Source organism: Pelobates fuscus, chromosome 1, assembly GCF_036172605.1.
Source record: "Pelobates fuscus isolate aPelFus1 chromosome 1, aPelFus1.pri, whole genome shotgun sequence".
Classification (NCBI taxonomy): domain Eukaryota; kingdom Metazoa; phylum Chordata; class Amphibia; order Anura; family Pelobatidae; genus Pelobates; species Pelobates fuscus.
In genome coordinates this window covers 277,100,967-277,123,043 of record NC_086317.1, presented here as the reverse complement: position 1 = coordinate 277,123,043, position 22,077 = coordinate 277,100,967, and the positions used below count along the sequence as shown (strand labels likewise).

At 43.5% G+C, this 22,077-nt stretch overlaps 1 protein-coding gene across 2 annotated transcripts in view; it reads left to right on the top strand.

Moving 5' to 3' along the window:
• The window catches only part of C1H11orf54 (chromosome 1 C11orf54 homolog), a 41,817-nt gene extending 20,743 nt beyond the window's left edge, over window positions 1-21,074 (top strand). For both annotated transcript variants that reach the window (XM_063457396.1, XM_063457397.1), the window contains exons 6-9: window positions 3,588-3,764; window positions 18,459-18,608; window positions 19,421-19,537; window positions 20,726-21,074. In XM_063457396.1, coding sequence (XP_063313466.1) covers window positions 3,588-3,764; window positions 18,459-18,608; window positions 19,421-19,537; window positions 20,726-20,899 — 618 coding nt within the window. In that variant the 3' untranslated portion in view covers window positions 20,900-21,074. The remainder of the gene's footprint in view (window positions 1-3,587; window positions 3,765-18,458; window positions 18,609-19,420; window positions 19,538-20,725) is intronic.
• Window positions 21,075-22,077: the final 1,003 nt, after the last annotated feature.

Sequence of the window (22,077 nt, the reverse complement as noted above, 5' to 3'; positions counted from 1 at the left end):
CAGATATCACCAACTCTAACCACTCCTTCATGCAGGCAGGAATCAATTACTCTGGGTGCTTCCAACACTGTCTTTACAAAGGCACTTTTGGCTCATAAACCCAAGTGATTCATCATTCATTACACAAGTCCGCAGACTCTGCTGCACCTGCACCCCCCTTGATAAATCTATAATACAGTGTTAGATTGAGGAGCGGAGTTTTAGAACAGATGATTTGTTGTTTTCAACTTGTGTTGGTTTACTATGGAAAAGTATATTCTTCTGGGTAGATACCAAACAACAAAGGATGGGGCTGCGCCACAATATAGGAAAGTAAAAAAAAGTCCTAGCTCGGATAAGTCCCTGTGGGTACAAAATCCAGCAATGTGGAGCTGGAATCCAGTGGAGGTCTCTGAAGCCAGGGAGTTGTGGTTCTTGCACTTTTCAAATATATAGGAGAAGGCGATAAGCGGTGTGAAGAAATAATGGTGCAGTACGTTCTTTGAAATGCCAATATAAGAAGAGTGGTAAATTTCCTACTCACATTCAATAGAGCTTAAGCCAGCTCTGGTATATATAACCTACAGCGGTATAATCCCCGCTTATGGGATGTGTGGTGAGTGTCCTCTTGTGTATGGTAGTATCAAGGACCCAGGAAAGGGATGATAAAAAATGGAAACAATAATGGTGCGGTATGTTCCACAGTGGATAAAAAATGATAAAATATTGTAATAACACTCACATTTAGTAGAGCTTATACCGGCTCTGGTGTGATAAACATACAGCGGTACGATCCCCACCAATGGGATATATGATGAGTGTTCTTAAAGATAGTAGTATCAGGAGCCCAGAAGGAAGACACTAAAACAGCGGTAGTGCTCTCAATAAAGTATTACTGGTCTATAAAATATAATAAAATATACTCAAAAAGTATAGAGCAGGCTGACTGCTCTATGACAACAGCATAGGTGAAATGATCCCCACCTAGGATTCTTTGGAGTATGGAAAGGAAATGGTTGATGCCAGGTTGTTGTTAAAAATAATGAAAGTTAAATAAAAGATGATGGTACAAATGAAGTAAAAGGACCAAAATCAGTTTATTTAATAGTTTAAAAGCAGTATAATACATAAAATGTGTTTCACCATATAGGCTTTATCAATGGAGTAAAAACCAGTTTGAAGGATTGTGTACCCTCGGGTCCTTTCATGTTCCTCCTCTGGGCACCAATCAAGCCTTGAGAAAGCATAGTACAAAGATAGAAATAGGAAGAGAATAAGGGAAAGTAAAAGTGCCCTTGGGATTTAAGATCCCTCCCCCCTCCCCCCAGTGGCGGAACTAAAGTAGAGAGGGCTGGTGCAAGAAATGATTTGGGCCCCCTCTATCACAAGGATGGCCAAAAGGTAGATTACCATCTGTCGTACAATTCTTTGCCAGCTGGGGATCTACCATTTGCCTATCCTTGCAGGATTGTATTTAGCACTGAGCAGTGTTTAAATACAATCATGTTTTTGTAGGAGTGTGTGTGTAGGAGTGTGTGTGTGTGTGGTGTTTTTATGTACTTTAGCCATTTGAAAGCAATGGTTTACTTGTGTGTAGTGTTTGCCTTTACACCCTGTTCCAAATTATTATGCAAATTATATTTTTCTCATTTACCTAAATAATTGATGTAAATAACAGTCAGCATAATTCTCATGTTATCAACTATTAAGAGTACAATTCAAATTTTATTGAACAAATCTCCTAATGATAACAGTATTTTTTTTAAACATAAAAAAATACAATGCACTGTTCCAAATTATTACGCACAGTAAGTTTCAAAACACTTTATAGGTTGTAAAGAACTGAAAATTTTAATTTGTTGTGTTTGCAGCATATTTACTGAAATCAAAAGCTATTTCAATCAAACTTATAACAACATTTTAACTTTTTAAACATTTTAACAGGTCACGTTACATTTTAACATAGGACCCCTTATTTGATAGCAGATTCACAAGTCTTGCATCCATTGAACTTGTGAGTTTTTGGACAGTTTCTGCTTGAATTTGTTTGCAAGATGTCAGAATAGCCCCCCAGAGCTGCTGTTTGGATGTAAACTGCCTCCCACACTCATAGATCTTTTGCTTGAGGATGCTCCAAAGGTTCTCAATAGGATTGAGGTCAGGGTAGGATGGAGGCCACACCATGACTTTCTCTCCTTTTATCCCCATAGCAGCCATTGATGCAGAGGTATTCTTTGCCACATGAGATGGTTTCATTGTCATGCATGAAGATGATTTTATTACGAAAAGCATAGTTCTTCCTTCTGTACCAGGGAAGAAAGTGGTCAGTCAGAAACTCCACATACTTTGCAGAGGTTATCTTTACACCTTCTGGGACCTTAACCCCTTAAGGACACATGACGTGTGTGACATGTCATGATTCCCTTTTATTCCAGAAGTTTGGTCCTTAAGGGGTTAAAGGGTCCGACCAGCTCTCTTCCCATGATTCCGGCCCACAACATGACTCCACCACCGCCTTGCTGACATCGCAGCCTTGTTGGAACAGGGTGGCCGTCCACCAACCATCCACTACTCCATCCATTTGGACTATCCAGGGTTGCATGGCACTCATCAGTGAACAGGACTGTTTGAAAATTAGTCTTCATGTATTTTTCTGCCCAATGCAGCCGTTTCTGCTTGTGAGCATTGGTTAGTGGTGGCCCAATAGAAGGTTTATGCACTGTTGCAAAACTCTGGAGGACTCTACACCTTGATGTCCGTTGGACTCCAGCGGCACCAGCAACTTTAAATATTTGTTTGCTGCTATGTAATGGTATTTTAGCAGCTGCTCTCTTGATCCAATGAATGGATCTGGCAGAAATCTTCCTCAATGTGCCTTTATCTGCACGAACCCGTCTGTGCTCTGAATCCGCCACAAATCTCTTAATAATGTGATGATCACGCTTAAATTTTCATGAAATATCTACTATTTTCATACCTCGTCCAAGGCATTGAACTATTTCACTCTTTTCGGCAGCAGAGAAATCCTTTCTCTTTCCCATATTGCATGAAAATGGTGCTCTGCTTAATAATGTGGAACACCCTCCTTTAGTAGTCTTTCCTTAAATTGGGCTCACCTAGCAATCTAATTATCACAGGTGTCCGAGATTGTTTTCAGTGATCAAAAGAGCCCTGAGACACAATGCCATCCATGAGTTAAATTGAAAAACTAAATATTTAATCTTTGTGACACTTAAATAGAATTTGCATAATAATTTGGAACAGGGTGTATAGATTTCACGAATGTATTACAAAAATTATAAATGTCACTAGATTATTTAATTCATTGGTATATTTGACATTTTGGTGTGGATGACTTTATTAAAACAAAATGTCGAGATGTAATTTTTTTATGGTACTCTTTCTCTAATAGGCACTTTAGGAGTTGCAAGAGTAAAGAGATATTGCTTTACCAACTGGTTTATACTTGACTCTTTCTAAATTTCTGAAATCAGCTGATCATTTACATAAAAAGTATCCACTGTATGCATTTTATGCATGGAGACCACATAGTCCTATATCAATTAAATTAAATATAAACTTTCGTTATTGTTACAATTTCTTTGCAGATGATATTCTCCGTACAAGCTGAGAGTGCAACCTCCCCTTCTGTAAATGGAAGTTATATTGCTAGTGTTAACCCAGCAGATGGCAATTGTCTTTTGGAGAAATACAAGGATAATCACACAGATGATGAATTTGGGCTGCTATCCAACATATACGCCAGTGAGGGGAAACCAGGAAAAGTAAGTATTTCATAACAAACTTTTCATATCCAGTATGAAAGCTGTTAGTTTTTGAAGTATATAGATGTTTTTGTCTAAAGTATTTATTCTTAGTCTGCGTGTTATCAGTTTACTACAGTGTTCTAATCAGACGCATTTTCAAAATATATATATATATATATGTGTGTGTGTGTGTGTGTGTATATATACACACACACACACACACACACACACACACACACACAAATAAAGCAAAAGTTGTAATGTCCAGTAGGTATTATTATTTTATTATTTATATAGCGCCAGCAAATTCCGTAGCGCTGTACAATGGGTGGACTAACAGACAGACACGTAATTGTAACCTGACAAACGTACGCACAGGAACAGAGGGGTTTAGGGCCCTTCTCAATGAACTTACATTCTAGAGGGAGTGGGGTATATACACACAAGCTGTTGGTAGAAAAGTATTCACTGAGAACTTGCAGGGGGGGGGGGGGATTAAATGATATGCTTTCCTGAAGAAGTGTGTTTTCAAAGATTTTTTTTAAGGAGTGGAGACTGGGTGAAAGTCCTGGAGAAGTCTTGGAGGCGAGCATAAGATGTGGGAGTACGGACAAAGGATAGACATAGGTCTGCGGCAGAGCGTAGGGGCCTTGATGGGACATACTTGTGTATTAGGGAGGATAGGTAGGTTGGAGCAGCATTATGTAGGGACTTGTAAGCAAGCACCAGAATCTTAACTATATCTAACTGGAAGCCAATATAGGGACTGACAGAGGTGGGAGGTGAGGGCGGACAGGAAAATGAGCCTCACTTCCGCATTCTTTATAGATCGCAGCGGTGCAATCTGGGAACACGTAAGACCACTGATAAGGGGATTGAAGTAGTTAAGGCGTGAAAGAACAACCGCATGGGGGGCGTGGCTTGAACGCTGATGGCGCCGGCTGCCTGATTCCGGAGCTCCGACCCGCGCAGCAACTATAGGCGCACAAACAACTACACGGACTCTCTAAATGGGGCGCACTAAACGGCCGGACACGCACCAGACACCCGGGAGGCAGCTGTCCACCCCGCACAGTGGCTCCCTGGACGGGTACTTCCGCACACCAAGGAGACCGCCAAACACTGAGCAAGGCCCCAAGATGGCTGACGGGCCGACCACGCCGCCGGAGACTGAGCCACAAGCCCTGTCCCTGGCTGACATTAGGGCAGACATTAGAGCCCTGACCACCAACATGGTCACTTAAGCTGACCTGAAGGCCACATCAGACACGCTGCATGAGGCAATCCGTGCAGAGGTTGCCACGCTGGGAAATGACATAGCAGCGCAGGGCACTCGTATACAGGCATTGGAGGCTGCAGAACAACTGATGTGAGACCGCATTGAAGCTAACAACCTGGCTATAGGCCGACAAGGTACCATTCTCTTACACCTCAGAAGGCAGGCAGAGGACCTAGATAACAGGGGCCGTAGGCCTAACATTAGAATCAGAAATCTCCCTGAGCCACAAAACGAAGAAAATGTGGAAGCCACACTCACAGCACTATTCAAAGAGATACTGGGCCCAGACGCACCGCCTACCATCAGTTTCGGCAGGGCGCACAGGCCACGAAATGCTGATAACTCGCCCAGAGATGTTATATGTTGCCTACACGAATTTAAAGTGAAAGACCTTTATCATGTCAAAGGCTAGATCCAGACAAAGCTGGCCATTCCAGGGAGCTGAGGTAGCCTTATACCAGGACCTCTCACCCATCACACTAGAAGCCCGCAGAGCTCTAAGACCCATAACACAATTGTAGCGGAGCAGAAACATACCATACAAATGGGGGTTCCCCTTTAGCCTACTTGCTCGCCACGACAACGAATGGGTGTCCGTGAGGAGGCCGGACGAGGTCCCGGTGTTTCTGAGAAAGCTGGGCCTACCACACACTAAAGTAGCCGACTGGATCTTGGGACCACTTGAACAACGGCCGGGCCCCATGGCACAAAGAGCCGCCAGAAGACGCAGAGAGGACTCACCACGCAGACCCCCAGCACACAGGCCGCGCAACCCGGCCCGACAAGCTGACCCAGTGGACCGGTGTGACGCTGTCCCTGGCGGTCCGGAGACATTGACAGAAACGGATAGGGGACGAAAACATCACATCCTGTTCAGATAAGTACTTACTACCCCCCCCCCCCCCCCATCTTTTGACATGCACTGACTAATAGATCCTACCTTCCCCGGCCCTCCCGGGACCTAACCCACCATGGAGCTTGACTTTTGACAGAGGCGCACAGCCCACCACTAACTGCGACCATGGCTTATGTGTGCCCGACACGGAGCAGACCACAAGCTGGACGTACAGAAGCCGCTATTCGTGGCACCGATGGGCCATACCCAGCCATATAGCTCTTGGGAGGGGAGAGGGGGGAATCGGGCAAAGCTAAATATGCGTACCATACCACTTGGGGACCACGTAATGTGACATGGAGGGGGACGTCTCCCACGAACCCTACCTACGCAAGCGATGCTAACGGGGGTAGCACACTAGTGTGCCAAACACATTGGCAGACCTGCAGTCAAGTTGGGGGGAACATGTGACCGCATTGGGCGGGAGCACCTGCTGGGATAGGAAGAGGCACATCGGATTGGGGACTGATATGTATGATGACAGACCGGCCCTGTCTGGCTGTCTGATTCGACACGCTAGATGTTATTGCATGCCCTGAGTACCTACGGACTTTTTTTTGAACTGCCGTTAACAAAGCTCATGTGTTTTTGTGATAGATCCCATGTGTTTCTGTTATTTACTTGGTTACAAAGGGGAATGAATTTTGCTGCTTTGCCTCCCCCTCCCCCCTTGCCCGTTGCCTAGTCTTGACTGACATGACAGCCTGGGGACAAGTATGACCGTGACCTACTCCACCCACCCGATCACTGCACCGTGCACCCGTGAGTAGATAACACAACAAGCTAATATGACGAGCCGCTCCGAGCAGCTAGGAACAGGGAGACCACACTGGTGCAACATATATTTGATTGACAAAACAGACCCCAGATAGAGAGTACACATGAGCGCATGACCCGACAACCTAGTGCACAGTACTAGACGCACATTTAGCGGAACAGGAACCCAAATCAAACCACGAGAGACACACACACTAGACTGACGCCGCTTGGCGATAGCCACGACCCAAACTAGACCCGAGTATACCAGGACTACTGGGGGAACCACGCTTGCAGCCACTCCGGTAATCGCCGTGTAGTGGTACGGCGCTGGCCACCCACCCAGTTACACGGGACTCTGCCCGAACTAGGTTGAGACGACCCCACACATTGATTGTAGGGGCTTACACCCTCACACATTGACACACACCAAGACACCAACACTCAGGACGTAATTTAGCCCCTGCGGGAGGGGCAACACACACCTCTTCTCCGCATCCCTCCTCCTGGGTTCCCAAACAGCCGCTACATCCCTCAGCGCACGCCGCTCCCGCATCCACCGCCTAAACCCCCCCCCCCCCGGCCTCTGCCTGCCTGCGTAGCTAGTAGTCCAGCGAGTCTGGGTCCCTGACCCACGTATAGGCAGATTGGTGTAACGTTACCCATTTCGCACGATGGCTTACACCCCAACACCCTTAACAATACTTACGCAAAACTGCAGGGGACTCAATGCCCCCGAAAAAAGATCCCATCTTCTGCGAGACCTTCAGAGACAACACGGCTCAGTTGCACTCCTCCAGGAAACCCATCTGAAGACGGAAGCGAACTCCCTACTTAAAAACCGGTACTACCCACAGAACTTCTACAGTAACCACCCCTCTCTGAAGAAAGCGGGTACTGCCATTCTGATCGCAGCTGACCTCCAATTTATGGCTTCCGACCAGTTAGCTGACGCCGACGGTAGATTCCTATTCGTGAAAGGGGAAATAGCCGGAAAAACATACACACTTGCAAACATTTACGCCCCGAACTCGGGACAAGCCAGCTTCATTCGCAGAACACTGCTGAAACTGGCCAAGTTCGTGGAAGGAGTCCTGATACTGGGTGGAGACTTAAACGTCCCACTGGACCCCCTGACGGACACGTCCGTGGGACAGAGCAGTGTACCGAGCTCAACAATTAAGACCATCCTGAAGGCCCTCAGGGACCTTCGACTCATAGACACGTGGCGGGCAGTACACCCGGTGGAACGGGACTTTACGTACTACTCCACACTACACCGCCGGTATTCCAGAATTGATTACATTTGCATACAGCCGGAGGGACTTACCTACCTCAGGAAGGCTGACATCCAACCTACGCCCTGGTCAGACCATAGTGCGGTGAAAGTGGAAATGGAATCACCCCTGTATCGCCCGACCAAAAGGACATGGAGACTCAATGATGCCCTGCTTCTGGACGAACCGACGAGAACGCAAATAGCTGAGCACATCCGTCAATACTTCGAGGAGAATACGACGGAGGAACTGTCAGGCATGACGATATGGGAAGCGCACAAAAGCGTCCTGAGGGGACACCTAATACGGATAGCTGCGCAGAAGAAAAGAGACGCAGGACGGCAACTACGGGACCTCACCCAACAGATAACGGCCTTAGAACTGAGGCATAAAATATCTCAACGTGACCAGACATAACATAACACTTTGCCCCTAGTAAGCATAATAGCCTCAGTCCTATTGAAGATTTTTTAGAGACAGACCCCTCCCAAATAAGAGAAGAGAGAACTTTTCCCCTCTTCCAAAAAATGAACAACAAAAAGAGGAGGGGGGTACCCATAGAGGAACGAGGGGAAGTGGACAACAGTCCAGCCAAAATAAGATGTCTTTGATGAAAGGCTTGTTTAACTTGTCCAATTACACTTTAAATATGGGGGAGATCTCTCTTCTGAGTAAAGGCCTTAAGTTTGCCCCGGATAGATTACCGAACATTATTGATCTGTTTAAAGATCTGAATTACTTTGTTAAGAAACTTACGGTTTCTAGATCATTCAATATTAGGGACTCTAAGGGTCCTGAAGAGTGCCCCAAGATCTTCAATACCCCACAGGACAAAATAATTTTTCACAATTTAATTTTCCTATTGGACGAACAAGATAATCACTCACAACAAATTGGGGATACATTGAATATAATAGAGGCCAATATCCCATCTGGATTGAAACCTCCCTCCATGTTTTATCCCCAGATTGATAAAGGCCCGTACATTCAAATGTTCTACGAATTAGTCCTGAAGGATTTGAGAGCTCTCTGCGACACTTTAAAGGGGAAAAGAGACCGGGTTTGTAACAATTTGGAGAAATCAGAATTAGCGGCCATTACCAGCCTGAAAGCAAATTGTAACCTTATTATCAAAGGAGCTGATAAGGGAGGGGGGATTGTCCTGTTGGACAGAGTTGATTACCTTAAAGAAGCTGAGCGGATATTGGATAATGGTGATTACTACGAGGTCCTAAGGGATGATCCTACCTCACGCTTTAGGGCCGAACTGAGAGACCTTATAGAACTGGCCTTTTTGACTGGGGCTATTGATAAAAAAGAGAGAAGTTTTTTTCTTACAACGCAGGGAGAGATTCCCATTTTTTTACTACCTTCCAAAAGTGCACAAATCTCTCACCAATCCACCCGGCCGCCCAATTATATCGGGTTTAAACTCACTGATCTCACCTATTTCTAAGTGGGTTGACTTTCACCTACAGAGATATGTCCCACACTTGCCCTCTTATTTAAAGGATACGGGACACTTGTTGTCTATTAGTAAGGAGATAGAGTGGTCAGATCATTATTGTTGGTTAACAATCGATGTGGCAGCCCTTTACTCCAACATCGACCACACTTTAGGCCTCAAAGCCATCTCTCTTTTTTTACAATCAGATCCCCTTCTTCCACTCAAGCAGTCAGAGTTTATTATTAAATTTACGGAATTTATGTTGAAACACAACTATTTTGAGTTTAACGGAAAGTTTTTTGTGCAGACAAGGGGAACCGCGATGGGGGCGAGTTTTGCTCCATCCTATGCTAATTTATTTATGGGTCACTGGGAACACAGTATGATTTTTTCTAACCCCTATTGGATGGAGCGACTCGCCCTCTACCGGAGATTTATTGATGACATTATTATTATTTGGAGAGGTGATTGGAATGAAGTAGAGAACTTCATGACCTATATTAATGATAACCAATGGGGCCTTTCCTTCACTTATGAGAAACACAGGTCTTCTATTAACTTCCTAGACCTCACGTTGACTGGGAGAAAAGGAAGAATCGTCACTAAGACGTTCCAAAAGAGTGTTGATGTGAATGGCTATTTACATGCGAGAAGTGGCCATCACCCTACATGGATACAAAACATTCCTTAAGGACAATTTACTAGGATTAGACGAAATTGTTCGTTCTTGTCTGATTATGAGAAGGAGTCCCTTGTGTTATGCCAACGTTTCATCGATAAATCCTATCCGCCAAATAAGGTACTACTGGCATATTTGAAGGGGCATAATTTCTATTTCAATGTTAATGTTCCATCTGACATTCACCTCATGGACCCCTCGAGTCTGGCAAGTCCCTCCTTGTTAGTGTGTTCTGAATACGATTCTAATACGGTTGAGCACTACAAGATTTTAGACCTATTGGCTAATACCTGTGTCCCTAAGATGAGAAAAGCTATGTATAATATCAGCACAAGAGAGGTGGGTAGAGGCACAATACCCATTTTTTCAACCGCATTTAATGTGGCCTTTGATGGCATTATGGGGATTTTCCATAAATATTGGCCCATTTTGACCAAAGACCCCTGGCTTTCCTTTTGCATTTCAGAAACCCCTAGGGTCACATTTAGGAAGGCTCCCAGTCTAAAGAATATTTTAGCACCTTCTAAATTACGACACCCTAATGAACAGAAAGAGAGAGCCACAAAAGAGCGCCCTATCAATAAGCGCTGTGGTCGTACTAAGTGCCTTACCTGTGGCTTTATCTGTCATCTTGTTTCTAGCTGTAGCCCCTATAACAGCTCAGAGGTATTGTTTGTGCAATCTGCAATTACCTGTAACACTCCATTTGTAGTTTACCTTTTGATTTGCCCGTGTAATCGGCAGTATGTGGGCCAAACCACCAGGCCCCTGAAATGCAGGTTTCGCGAACATAGGACAGCTATAATTCGCAACAATACCAAGTCCTCAGTAGCCCGACATTTTGCTATGTACCATGAGAAAAATCCATCGGGCATTAAGCTATTGGGTCTGACACATATCCCCCCCTATCAGGATGGAGCATTAAGGAAAAGGGAATTAATCAAGTCTGAATCTATGTGGATTTTTAAGCTAAATACAATGAAACCCAATGGCCTAAATGAGGAGTTGGATTTGTTCTAAGCCCTGTATATTGGTATATTTTATGTAGCAACACAATCTTTATCATTGTGAATATGGCATTCATATTCGAGATTGTATTGTGGGTCTAACTAGTATACACGTTTGTATTTGTGTACATGCACTTATCTTGGTTATCCAGTGCGGACCATGTGACAGCATATACATTTTTATGCACCTCTATGCTTATATATTTTTTGAGATCCGTTTTTGGGTCCTTCTGGACAAACTACCGTCCGTTTGTTAGTCTGTCTAGTCGTGTGTTTAACTCTTTATTTGATATATAATTTGTTTCCCCCCCCCCCCCCCTCCTTTTCATTGTAAAGATTAATAATTATATTTTTTAGGTGGCTTAACTCTAATGTATTTGTCAATATTATTACCTATTTATTTATTTATCAATTTGTATTTGTTGTCTACATATATATTTTTATATATATATGTTTATTTTCATTTTTGTTAATTTGTTCTTTTGTGTAACACTTATTTGTATAGCAATAGTTCCTATATACATAGGATTGTGATTTATGATAAGTGCCCTATTAGTACTTATCTCTATTGCTAACTATCAAAGCTGATTGTGGATCCAGTCCAGAACTTACCTCCTGCCCAGTTTTACTGAGCTATGCTATGGCTATTTAAACTCTGATCTTCGGCAACTCCCTTGTCTTGAAAAAGTCCCGTGGGAGGGACGAAACGCGTCGATGAGTTGCAGCTGATTTCGGGACGTCCTGCTCTGTTGCTGTGGGAAGTTATAGCTGTGTGCCGGTTTCCTCGGGAGTTGATTTGCTTCACACTGCGGTCTTTTTTGAAGATACCGACCGCAGTGCAGCACAACATACCCAGCGTGAGAGAATATATCTTGGCCCCATTGGAGGAGTGCTTTCCATCTACACCGCGGTCTTTTTTGAAGATCCCGACCGCGGTGCAACGGTTGTTCCAGCGGTTATTTTATAATTAGTGGCCACTGTTATTCCTTCCCATCTATACCTCGGTGGGGGCCCCCACCGAGGCAAGGTACTATTTTTATATTTGTGTGATACCTATGTCCTGTTTACTAATTTGTTAGCATTGGTCACACCTCCAGATACTTTGTTTCATTTTTTCGACAGAGTATCTGTTAGGTGTTTATCCTGGTTTTTTATTTCATTTTTTATTTTTTCAGGATTTGTGTATCCACTTTGATTGGTTATTTACCTTTTAGCAACAGATCCAGTTCGTCATAATTGCATATGTTTTTTAGATGTCTTGATTATAAAGGTCTTTTTTACTTATTAAATATACGTTTGTATTATAAGTGTTATGTTTATTTTTTATTTTACTTTTTAGGAGCGCACATATACTTGTTCAGATTTTGAGCTTACACTCTATTTAGGTCACTTGTAATTATATGTTGCAGCCCATTTAAATTTTTTTGTTTCTAATTACACCTTTCCATTAGTTTTTATCAGACATAACATAGAACACAGATATGCGAGACAACTGCAACGCTCAAAAATATTCTTCTACAGACACGCTAACAAAGGCGGGAAACTGCTGGCCCAAATGCTACGAGGACCGCAAAACAGAGCCCACGTACATGCTCTGCGAACCAGACGTGGCAGACTGTCACAATTCCAAATAAATCGCTGAGGAATTCAAGCTCTTCTACATGAACCTTTATAACATAGACGGCTCAACCGAGGTCCCCAACGCAATGCGAAAACAAATGGATACGGTGAACTACCTGCAGGACCTAAGCCATGATACCCTCACCCCGGAGGAAGCAGAAACGCTGGACACGCCGGTGACTGAAGAGGAGGTCAGACTAGCCCTAAAAGTAGCTAAGAACGGTAAAGCACCAGGCCCAGACGGCTTCCCGGTAGAATACTACAAGAAGTTCGGCGACGAACTGATACCGAAGCTGGTTAATGCCCTCAAAAGCCTACGAGAAGGAGCTTCCTTTCACAAGGAATCCCTAGCAGCGACGATCACGGTGATTCCGAAACCGAGCAAGAATACAGAACAAGTGGGGAACTACCGCCCGATATCTCTCATCAACACAGACATCAAGCTCTTCTCGAAGATACTATCTTCTCGATTACAGATATACATGCCGCGACTGATCCACCCGGACCAAACAGGGTTCATCCTGGGCAGGGAGGCCAGAGACAGCACCCTCAGGCTCTTTGCGGTTCAACATGCAGCGAAACATCTTAAAAAGCAGCTACTTCTGCTATCTACGGATGCAGAAAAAGCATTCGATAGAGTGGATTGGCGATTTATGATGGAAACACTACGGAGGACGGGCATCGGAGACCGGATGCTGCACTGGATCGCGATGCTCTACCATCAACCTAATGCCAAAGTCCGAGTGAATGGGGCGCTCACAGATAGCTTCAATATAAGGAACGGAGCCAGACAAGGCTGCCCACTCTCACCGCTTCTACTTGCACTCACATTGGAACCACTCCTAGACAGAATACGAAGGAAGCCCAGGATACTTGGTCTCAGCTATAGAACGCAGGAACACAAGGTCGCCGCCTATGCGGAAAACATGCTATTCTTCCTGGCTGAACCACTAGAATTGATCCCCCACCTTATGACAGAATTTCAGACGTATGGTAACCTGTCAGGGCTCAAGCTCAACATACCCAAGTGCGAGATACTGAATGTGACGGTACCAGGGGAAGAATGCGAGCGACTACGACAACAATTCCTGTTCCACTGGTGCACGAAGAGCATGAAATACCTAGGGCTGCAGGTTACCCCTGATGCGAAGGATCTTTACGCGCACAACTACACCCCCCTCCTGTCCACTGTCCTGGAGGACCTTAAGAGATGGAACTACAACCACATCTCATGGCAGGGGCGCATCGCGGTTGTAAAGATGAATATCCTCCCCAGGATACTCTACGTGTTCCACACACTCCCATGCATCATCCCCCATATCTTCTTCAAAACGCTCCGGACCGCGATCCTTAAATATAAATGGAAGGGAGATAGAGCCAAGGATTGCACACGACAAACTATGCATTCCCAAAACATGGGGGGGACTTGCGGATCTATACAAATACTACCAAGCAACGATACTACAGCGCATCAGAGAACTCCATATAGTCACACCTCAGAAACGATGGACCATACTGTGCAAAGAGCTAACACATAACCAACTTCACAGGCACGACGGAACCAAAGCCCCGAACCTGATGGGAGAAGACTCCCCCATCACACAAACGCTCAAATCCTGGATCAGAATGAGGAAGGCACTCTACATATCCCCCTCTCCCAGCCCGCTGATCCCCATCACCCACAACCCGAACATAGGAGACAGTCTACCGCCCTCAGCATGGCCACTGGAGGCCCATGAAGGCTACATCCCACTGCATATAACGCTAACTGGAACCGGACTGAAGACCCTACAGGAAATATCAGACGGAAGGACACCAACCTCATGCACCGATTTCATTATGCCCAACTCAAGCATTTTTACCACAATCTCCCGAACAAGACCAAGCTGCACAGAGACCTGACCTGGTTTGAACAACTCTGCCTCCAGACGCCCGAAGCAGAGGGCACCGTCTCGACCATATACCAACGACTGGCGATAGGCGACAGGGACAAGAAGGACCTATTCAAGAGACAGTGGGAAGACCTCTTGGACACCACGTACACGGAGGGTCAATGGGAACAAATATTGCTGCTGTAACATAAAAGCTCCTCGAACACGAACTACCAGGAAATTAACTATAAACTGATGTCACACTGGTACCGCACGCCATCTCTCCTACATCGGATCAACCCAAACATACCAGACATCTGCTGGAGATGTGAAAATGAAATAGGTACTATCAAACACATCTGGTGCGACTGCAACAAGATTCAACCATACTGGAACGAAATTGAAGCAGAAATACGTAAAATATTGGGAGAACCCATGACCCTGACTGCAGACCGAGCCCTGCTACACCACACAAACGACACGCTCTCAGCGTACAAAAAAATCAATTCTCAGACACCTGCTAAACGCAGCCAAGGCATTGATACCGTTACTGTGGAAAACACAGACCCGGCCGACAATCGGGCAATGGCGAGACAGGAACAGCACGCAGAGCAATGGAGGTTATGGTATGTCTACTGCTCTTAAGACATATTCATTAACCCCTCCCCCCCCCCCCCCCCCAAACTCACGGGGAATCAGGCACCTGACTAATACGACCCATAGACACATAGGGAGCCCAGTCGAAAGCGGAGACGCAACACGAGACACACCACCACACAGGCACAACACCACACAGACTCAGACAAACACGAATGGCAACACTGCCACAGAAAGTTACACATATACAACAATGACTAACTAGGGAAAAATAAACCTGTTTAGCAAACGACTAGGTAACAAAAATAAAAACGAAACAATGAATACTAATGCTACGACAGACACACTGTGGTCACGCCTACTAATTGTTGAAGGGACCTTTGCGTCCCGTTGTTCATATACACCTAAGTTATTTCTTACCACCTCACTAATTATATATAGGCAAACTGGTCAAGAAGATTTTTCGAACCATGTGGAGCGAGGTTACCACTTCCACTCTACGACCGACTGTATGCCTCACTAATATGGATCTGCGCATCCAACTTGTATGTAGTTGATGTCACCCGAATGGAGACCTGCGCGTCCCACTGCTATAACACCTGACTGCCATATTTGCTTGTATACTTTGTTCATAACTTACAATAAAAAGTGACTTTATAAAAAAAAAGAACAACCGCATGGACCAGCACCTTAGTCTCGTCTGGTGTTAAATAGAGGCGGATGCAAGCTATGTTTTTGAGATGGAAGCGGCAGGATTTGGCGATCGACTGGACATGAGGGGTGAAGGAGAGTTCGGAGTCAAAGAGAACACCTAGGCATTGAGCCTGCGAGATAGAGGTGATGGTTGCACCGTTGACTTGTAGGGAGGGAGACACGTGAGTAGAAACACTTGAGGGAGGAAAGACCAGAAGTTCTGTTTTGGACAGGTTCAGTTTAAGAAAGTGAGCAGCCATCCAGTTGGAAATTGCGGAGAGGCAGTCAGAGACACGAGTCAAGATGGGCAGAGAGAGATCAGGAGACGACAGGTAGATTTGCATGTCATCTGCATATAAATGATAATGGAAGCCAAAGGAGCTGATGAGTTAGGAGAGAGGTAGGAGGAGCACCAGGAGAGAGCAGTATCTCCTAGACCAGGGGTAGGCAACCTTTTAGCAGCACTGTGCCGATATAGGATTGTGATGTCCCGTAGCGTGCCAGTCCTATTTTTTTAAATTAAGGTTTGTATGCTGCCAGATTCTGCTTGTGTTCTTTATACTGCAGTTACTTCGGATTGTTGTATTTGTATGTATATGAGCTATTATATTGTATATATTCATGAGTAGTTTGTGGTATTGTGTATGATACATATGAATGTGGGCTGTGTATGGGGGCTGCTTGTGGAATTGTGTGTGTGTGTGGATGGATATGTCACATTGTGTGTTTGGTAGTGTGTGTATGTGAGGGGCTGTTTGGGGTAGTGTGTGTGTGTGTGGATGGATATGTCACATTGTGTGTTTGGTAGTGTGTATATGTGGGGCTGTTTGGGGTATTGTGTGTGTGGATGGATATGTCACATTGTGTGTTTGGTAGTGTGTATATGTGGGGCTGTTTGGGGTAGTGTGTGTGTGTGGATGGATATGTCACATTGTGTGTTTGGTAGTGTGTGTATGTGTGGGTGCTGTTTGGGGTATTGCATGTGAGAGGCTGCATGTGGGGTTGTGTGCATGTATGTGGATTGTTAGCGGGTTACGTTTGTGCGGATTGTATGTATGTTTGCTTGTGGGCTGTTCGTATTATTTGTATGAGGGGAGGGTTATTGTGCATTTCTGTGTAAATCTAGCAATGTGGGTGGGTTCCAGAGGGGACCAGGCTGGCCAGGTACAGGTCAAGGACAGGAGCTGCTACAGCAGCTGCAGGCTGCTCTACTTCAGTGTGGATTCCCATTCACAAGTGCTGGGAGGAAGTGATCTGAGATCACTTACTCTATGTGCTGCAATATATAAATTGAGGATTGTCCTTCACCACCTTTTCGTATTAGCAGATATCTGAAGTTTCACTGGGACTCCTGATAGGCCAGAGCCTGTTTGGCTGTAGCAGCCTTGAATGCCGTGCAAAGACACCTCGAGTGCCGTGCATGGCACTAGTGCCGTAGGTTGCCTACCCCTGTCCTAGACCGAGATTACGGAGAATGAAAAGAAGCTGTTTATGATCAACAGTGTCAAAGGCAGCAGCATGAATAGGGAGAATTAGGATAGAGTAATGGCCGTGAAATTTAGCAGCTATTGAATCGTTGGATACTTTGGTCACCGCTGTTTCAACAGAGTGACTAGCGCAGAATCCATACTGAAGTGGGTCAAGCAGAGAGTTAGATTTGAGGAAGTCTGTCAATCTCGCATACACAACTCTCTGAAAGATCTTGAAAGCAAATGGCAGTAGCGATATAGGGCGGTTGTTGGATGGGGAGTTGGGGTCAAGGTTGGGCTTTTTCAGAATTGGCGTTATGGTTGCATGCTTGAAGGGTGAAGGAAATGTGTCGGAGGAAAGAGAGAGATTGAAAATTTTAGTGAGAGGGAGACAGGGTGCAGATAAAATATAATGGAATAGGATCGAGGGAACAGGTGGTGATGTGGGAGGACCGGAGCACAGCAGAAACCTCTTCTGTTGTAGTAGGTGCGAATGAGCATAGAACAGTGGATTGAGTGTGGTTGGGTGCTGTATTGGGAGGGGAGGGAGAGAGGTTAGAGAGCTCTTCCCTGATTGTAGAAATCTTGAAGTGAATTGCAAAGTTTGAGGTGGACAGGGTGGTAGGAGGAGGAGGGGGAGCAACAGGACGAAGGAGAGCATTAAAAGTGTGAAATAAGCATTTGGGTTGACGGGACAGTGTGCTAATGTGGGTGTCTCAGTAATTTACTTTAGCAGAGGAAAGAGCCAGAGTGTAGGAGCGCAGCATACATATATAGTGGAGAAAGTCAGGGTATGATTCATTGTGCACTGTAAAATTGTTTATTAAGGTGAAGCATATTTATTGTTTCATTGTCAAAATATGGTTAATGTGATTTGTGTGGTGGATGCATGGAACGATTCCCCAATGCAGATACTGATTACAACTGTGTCTGGAATGCAATAGGGTAAATTTTTTAGGTATTTGGGAAAATAGCTTGATGTGATACAATAAAACAAAAATATTGTAAAGGAATTTTCGACTGGTCTCTGAAGTCCACTAATATATGCTCCTGACCCTTGGATGGTCAAATGGTGTGTTATATCAATATTTTATAATCATATAATATTGTTTTATTCTTCAGGTCATTGAGGTTATTGTAAAGAAAAGGACTGGGGAGGACAATTTTGTGAGCTGCATGAGAAACTCTCTTAAAACTCATTATGGAGACAAACCTGTGGGTATTGGAGGAACATTTGTAATAGAAGAAGGGAAAGCTAAACTTCATGTCATGGTAAAATCCAAAAAAATTTTTTACATTAATTTCCATTCATTACGTATGCATTTATTTTCCTGCTTTACCATGTTCCTGTCGATTTTGCAGCCAGCTTGGTCCAAAGCTTCATAACCACTTATGCAGCTGGCTAGGCCATAGCTAGTGCTTTCCACAGGTCTTTCTCCAGGCAGAGTACCCTAATACAGTAAATTTATAAATGGGTGGAAACTGGTACCCAGTGAAGATGTAGCAAAGTGTATAGTGAGATGAACTCACTTTGTCATGAAACCTAAATATATCAGTGGATGACGTGTTTCAATAGAATTGTTTTACTGATCGTTAATGCCTCAACGGACGTTTCTATTTTATTTTTATTTATTTTTGAGAATATTTTTGGCTTGAATGTATTTCAAAAATGAAGTGCATAGCTAGTTCATAAGACACAAGTAGTACATTTGTGTATTATACAATATTCCTTCCAAGTAGTACAGTAAAATAGAAGTACAGGGATACATATACATTTTAGAACATGCGGTACAAGGGAAATTCTGAATTTAAAATAAAGATAAAAATGATCGACCGTAGTTCTTATGGGTTTTTCTAAGAAGTATGCTGGAATTTCTGATAATGTTGATTTCCAAGATGACAGCAGAATGTATTCATATATTGGGTATTATGCACACACACAATGAAAAAAAAAAAAAGGACCACTGTTTTTATAGACTACTGCAAAGCAATAGTGAAATCATGTATACAGGTTGGTGGTGAAGGTATCTATTGCATGGATGGCTATTTAAAGTTTATCATAGATTGTTCTTTCACATTAACAGCCTCGTGAATTTTCTGCTTGTCCTTTGATCACTGATGATGATGTCGATCAATGGCTGAAGTTTTATGAAATGAAAGCTCCTCTGATTTGCCAATCAGTGTTTGTGTCTCATGATCCTGTAAGTTTGGAATACAATGGGCAGCTAATTTTCTGCATGGTAACCATTGTGATTAAAAACAAATATATCTTCACACGGTCTTAGTAATATATCAGTCTGCCCAGTTATTCATAAATATATTAAATACATCCTTGGAAATCCTAAACTGAAACTCTAAAAGATTTGTAATTTTACAAAATAATTAAATATTAGGAAACCTACATATTACAGTTGGATTTGTGTTGGAATGATCAAGTTGTTGTTCTTATTTAGAAATCTCTATCGTTGGGTCTCTCACACTTATAATATCTCCCACCAACCCACCTGCCCCCTCCCCATTACCAGGAAATCAACTCTTAAATCTTGGTTAGGATAATACTTATCACTACTGCTTTTAGTTCTCGATCATTTATCAATTTGCGCCAGTTGCGCACTACTTTTAGTTCCACCTTATTTAACCCCTTAAGGACACATGACGTGTGACATGTCATGATTCCCTTTTATTCCAGAAGTTTGGTCCTTAAGGGGTTAAAAAAAAAGTAAAGTTTAATAAATACAAAGCCATATTACTGGAACTATAGCTCCCTCTCCTTACCCCCTCCCTTTATTTACTTGACTTATCCCAGTGCCAATGTCCCTATGTCATGACTCCGCCTCCTTCAATGTTCTGCGATGGGGAGACGCTAATATGCATGATCAACAAATGCCGTGCACGCACATTAGACCTCCTCATAGGAAAGCATTGAATCAATGCTTTCCTATGGGGGGAAAAAATCTGACTCTGGATGTCTTCATGCAGAGCATGAGGACGTTCAGCGTCATTTACCAGACCAAAGATCGGTTATGATGCCGGAAGCGCCTCCAGTGGCTGTCCGTGGGATAGCCACTGGAGGTAGATTTAGTGCTGCAATGTAAACATTGCAGTTTCTCTGGAACTGCAATGTTTAACATTACAGCACGGAGTGCAATAGAGACACTGCACCCAGACCACTTTAATGAGCTGAAGTGGTCTGGGTATCTATAGTGTCCCTTTAACCCCTTAAGGACACATGACATGTGTGACATGTCATGATTCCCTTTTATTCCAGAAGTTTGGTCCTTAAGGGGTTAAGTGAAAACACAAGTGATGAGGTCAGTGTAGAAATTTATAGCATTCAGATAAAACAAACCTCAATTGCTCTGATTTTCCATTTATTACTGTATATTTAGGGCTTTGACTTGCGCCTGGAACACAGTCATTGCTTCAGTCACCATGGGGAAGGAGGACACTACCATACTGACACTACCCCGGAAACAGTGCAGTACCATGGCTACTTCCACCCTGCCGAATTTCTTTACCGAATTGACAAACCTGCTGTCACACACATGGTTGGACGGGACTAAATTGATGACAAAATAAATGCAAAATGTAAAGTAATTCCTGTGAAACACTGCTGGAATCTCGACTAGACACAAAGAAAGTGTTCTCCTGATTAATGCACTTACTTGTTTAATATTGCTTTTAAATCAAATATTCAGCTGCTATTAGAAAGCGATAGACACTTATAAAAAAAATAATGATATCAATATATATTTCTAGGACAGTAGCGCTGTATCTTTGTTTCCACTTTAAGATCAGGGTTCCAAATTTCCATTCCTAATGTCATTGGTCCTTCATTTACAAAACTTTGAATTACAGATTGCTTTATGATAGCTTTATGAGCCATCCAATTAAATATATCATTCAAATAATACAAGTCTAAAATGTTTTCATTCGTGCTCCTTTTTTCTTTATTTTTCTTTTTTTTTTTTTAGTGTTTGCTAAGAATAATGTATTAATATCTTGTTTCAGTATGTCCTTTTTTTTTTTTCTTCTTCTCTTTTATTTTATTCATTTTTTTTTTTTTTTAACAGAAAATTAGAAATCTAAAAACAATATATAAGATAGACATTCCTGTGGATCCGACATCCACAATAAATAGAAGTTATAATGTGGGACAATTTTAAATTTTATTTTTGTCTTACATTTATAGTTTTGAAAGCGTTACTTCAAGCACCATAACCCCTTCACTTCAGCGATTTGAAGTAGTTATACTGTTTGGAGTCTGTGCAGAATTTCGCTATGAAAAACTGCACAAAGTCTAGCCTCTTTGCTGCTGAAGGTGTAACCAAGTTCATCATCAGTATCATTATCCAGCCCAGAACAAGATTTCCGGGCTGGCAACAGTCAATTCTGTGCTGAGAGGCATAAGGAATATGCTTTGAGTCAATGAATGGAGAACAGGTTTGTCATGCGACTTTTGCAGAAGTCGGATACACATTACCCGACAGGACAGGAGTCTTGGCAACTGGCCGGACCCAGGTAAGAAGGTGAACTATTGCAAAATGGTTTGCATCAGTTCCGGTAATGGAACTTAGTGGTTACAGCTGTGAAGTATGGATTGTTATTATTTATAGTATACATACACATTCTAGCTGTGTATATACAGATTCATGACAATGTAATTCTTAAGGCTGAAGTTAGGACAAAGTTGCCATATGTTGCCTGTCCATCAAAGGGTACACAAGACATCTTCACACTG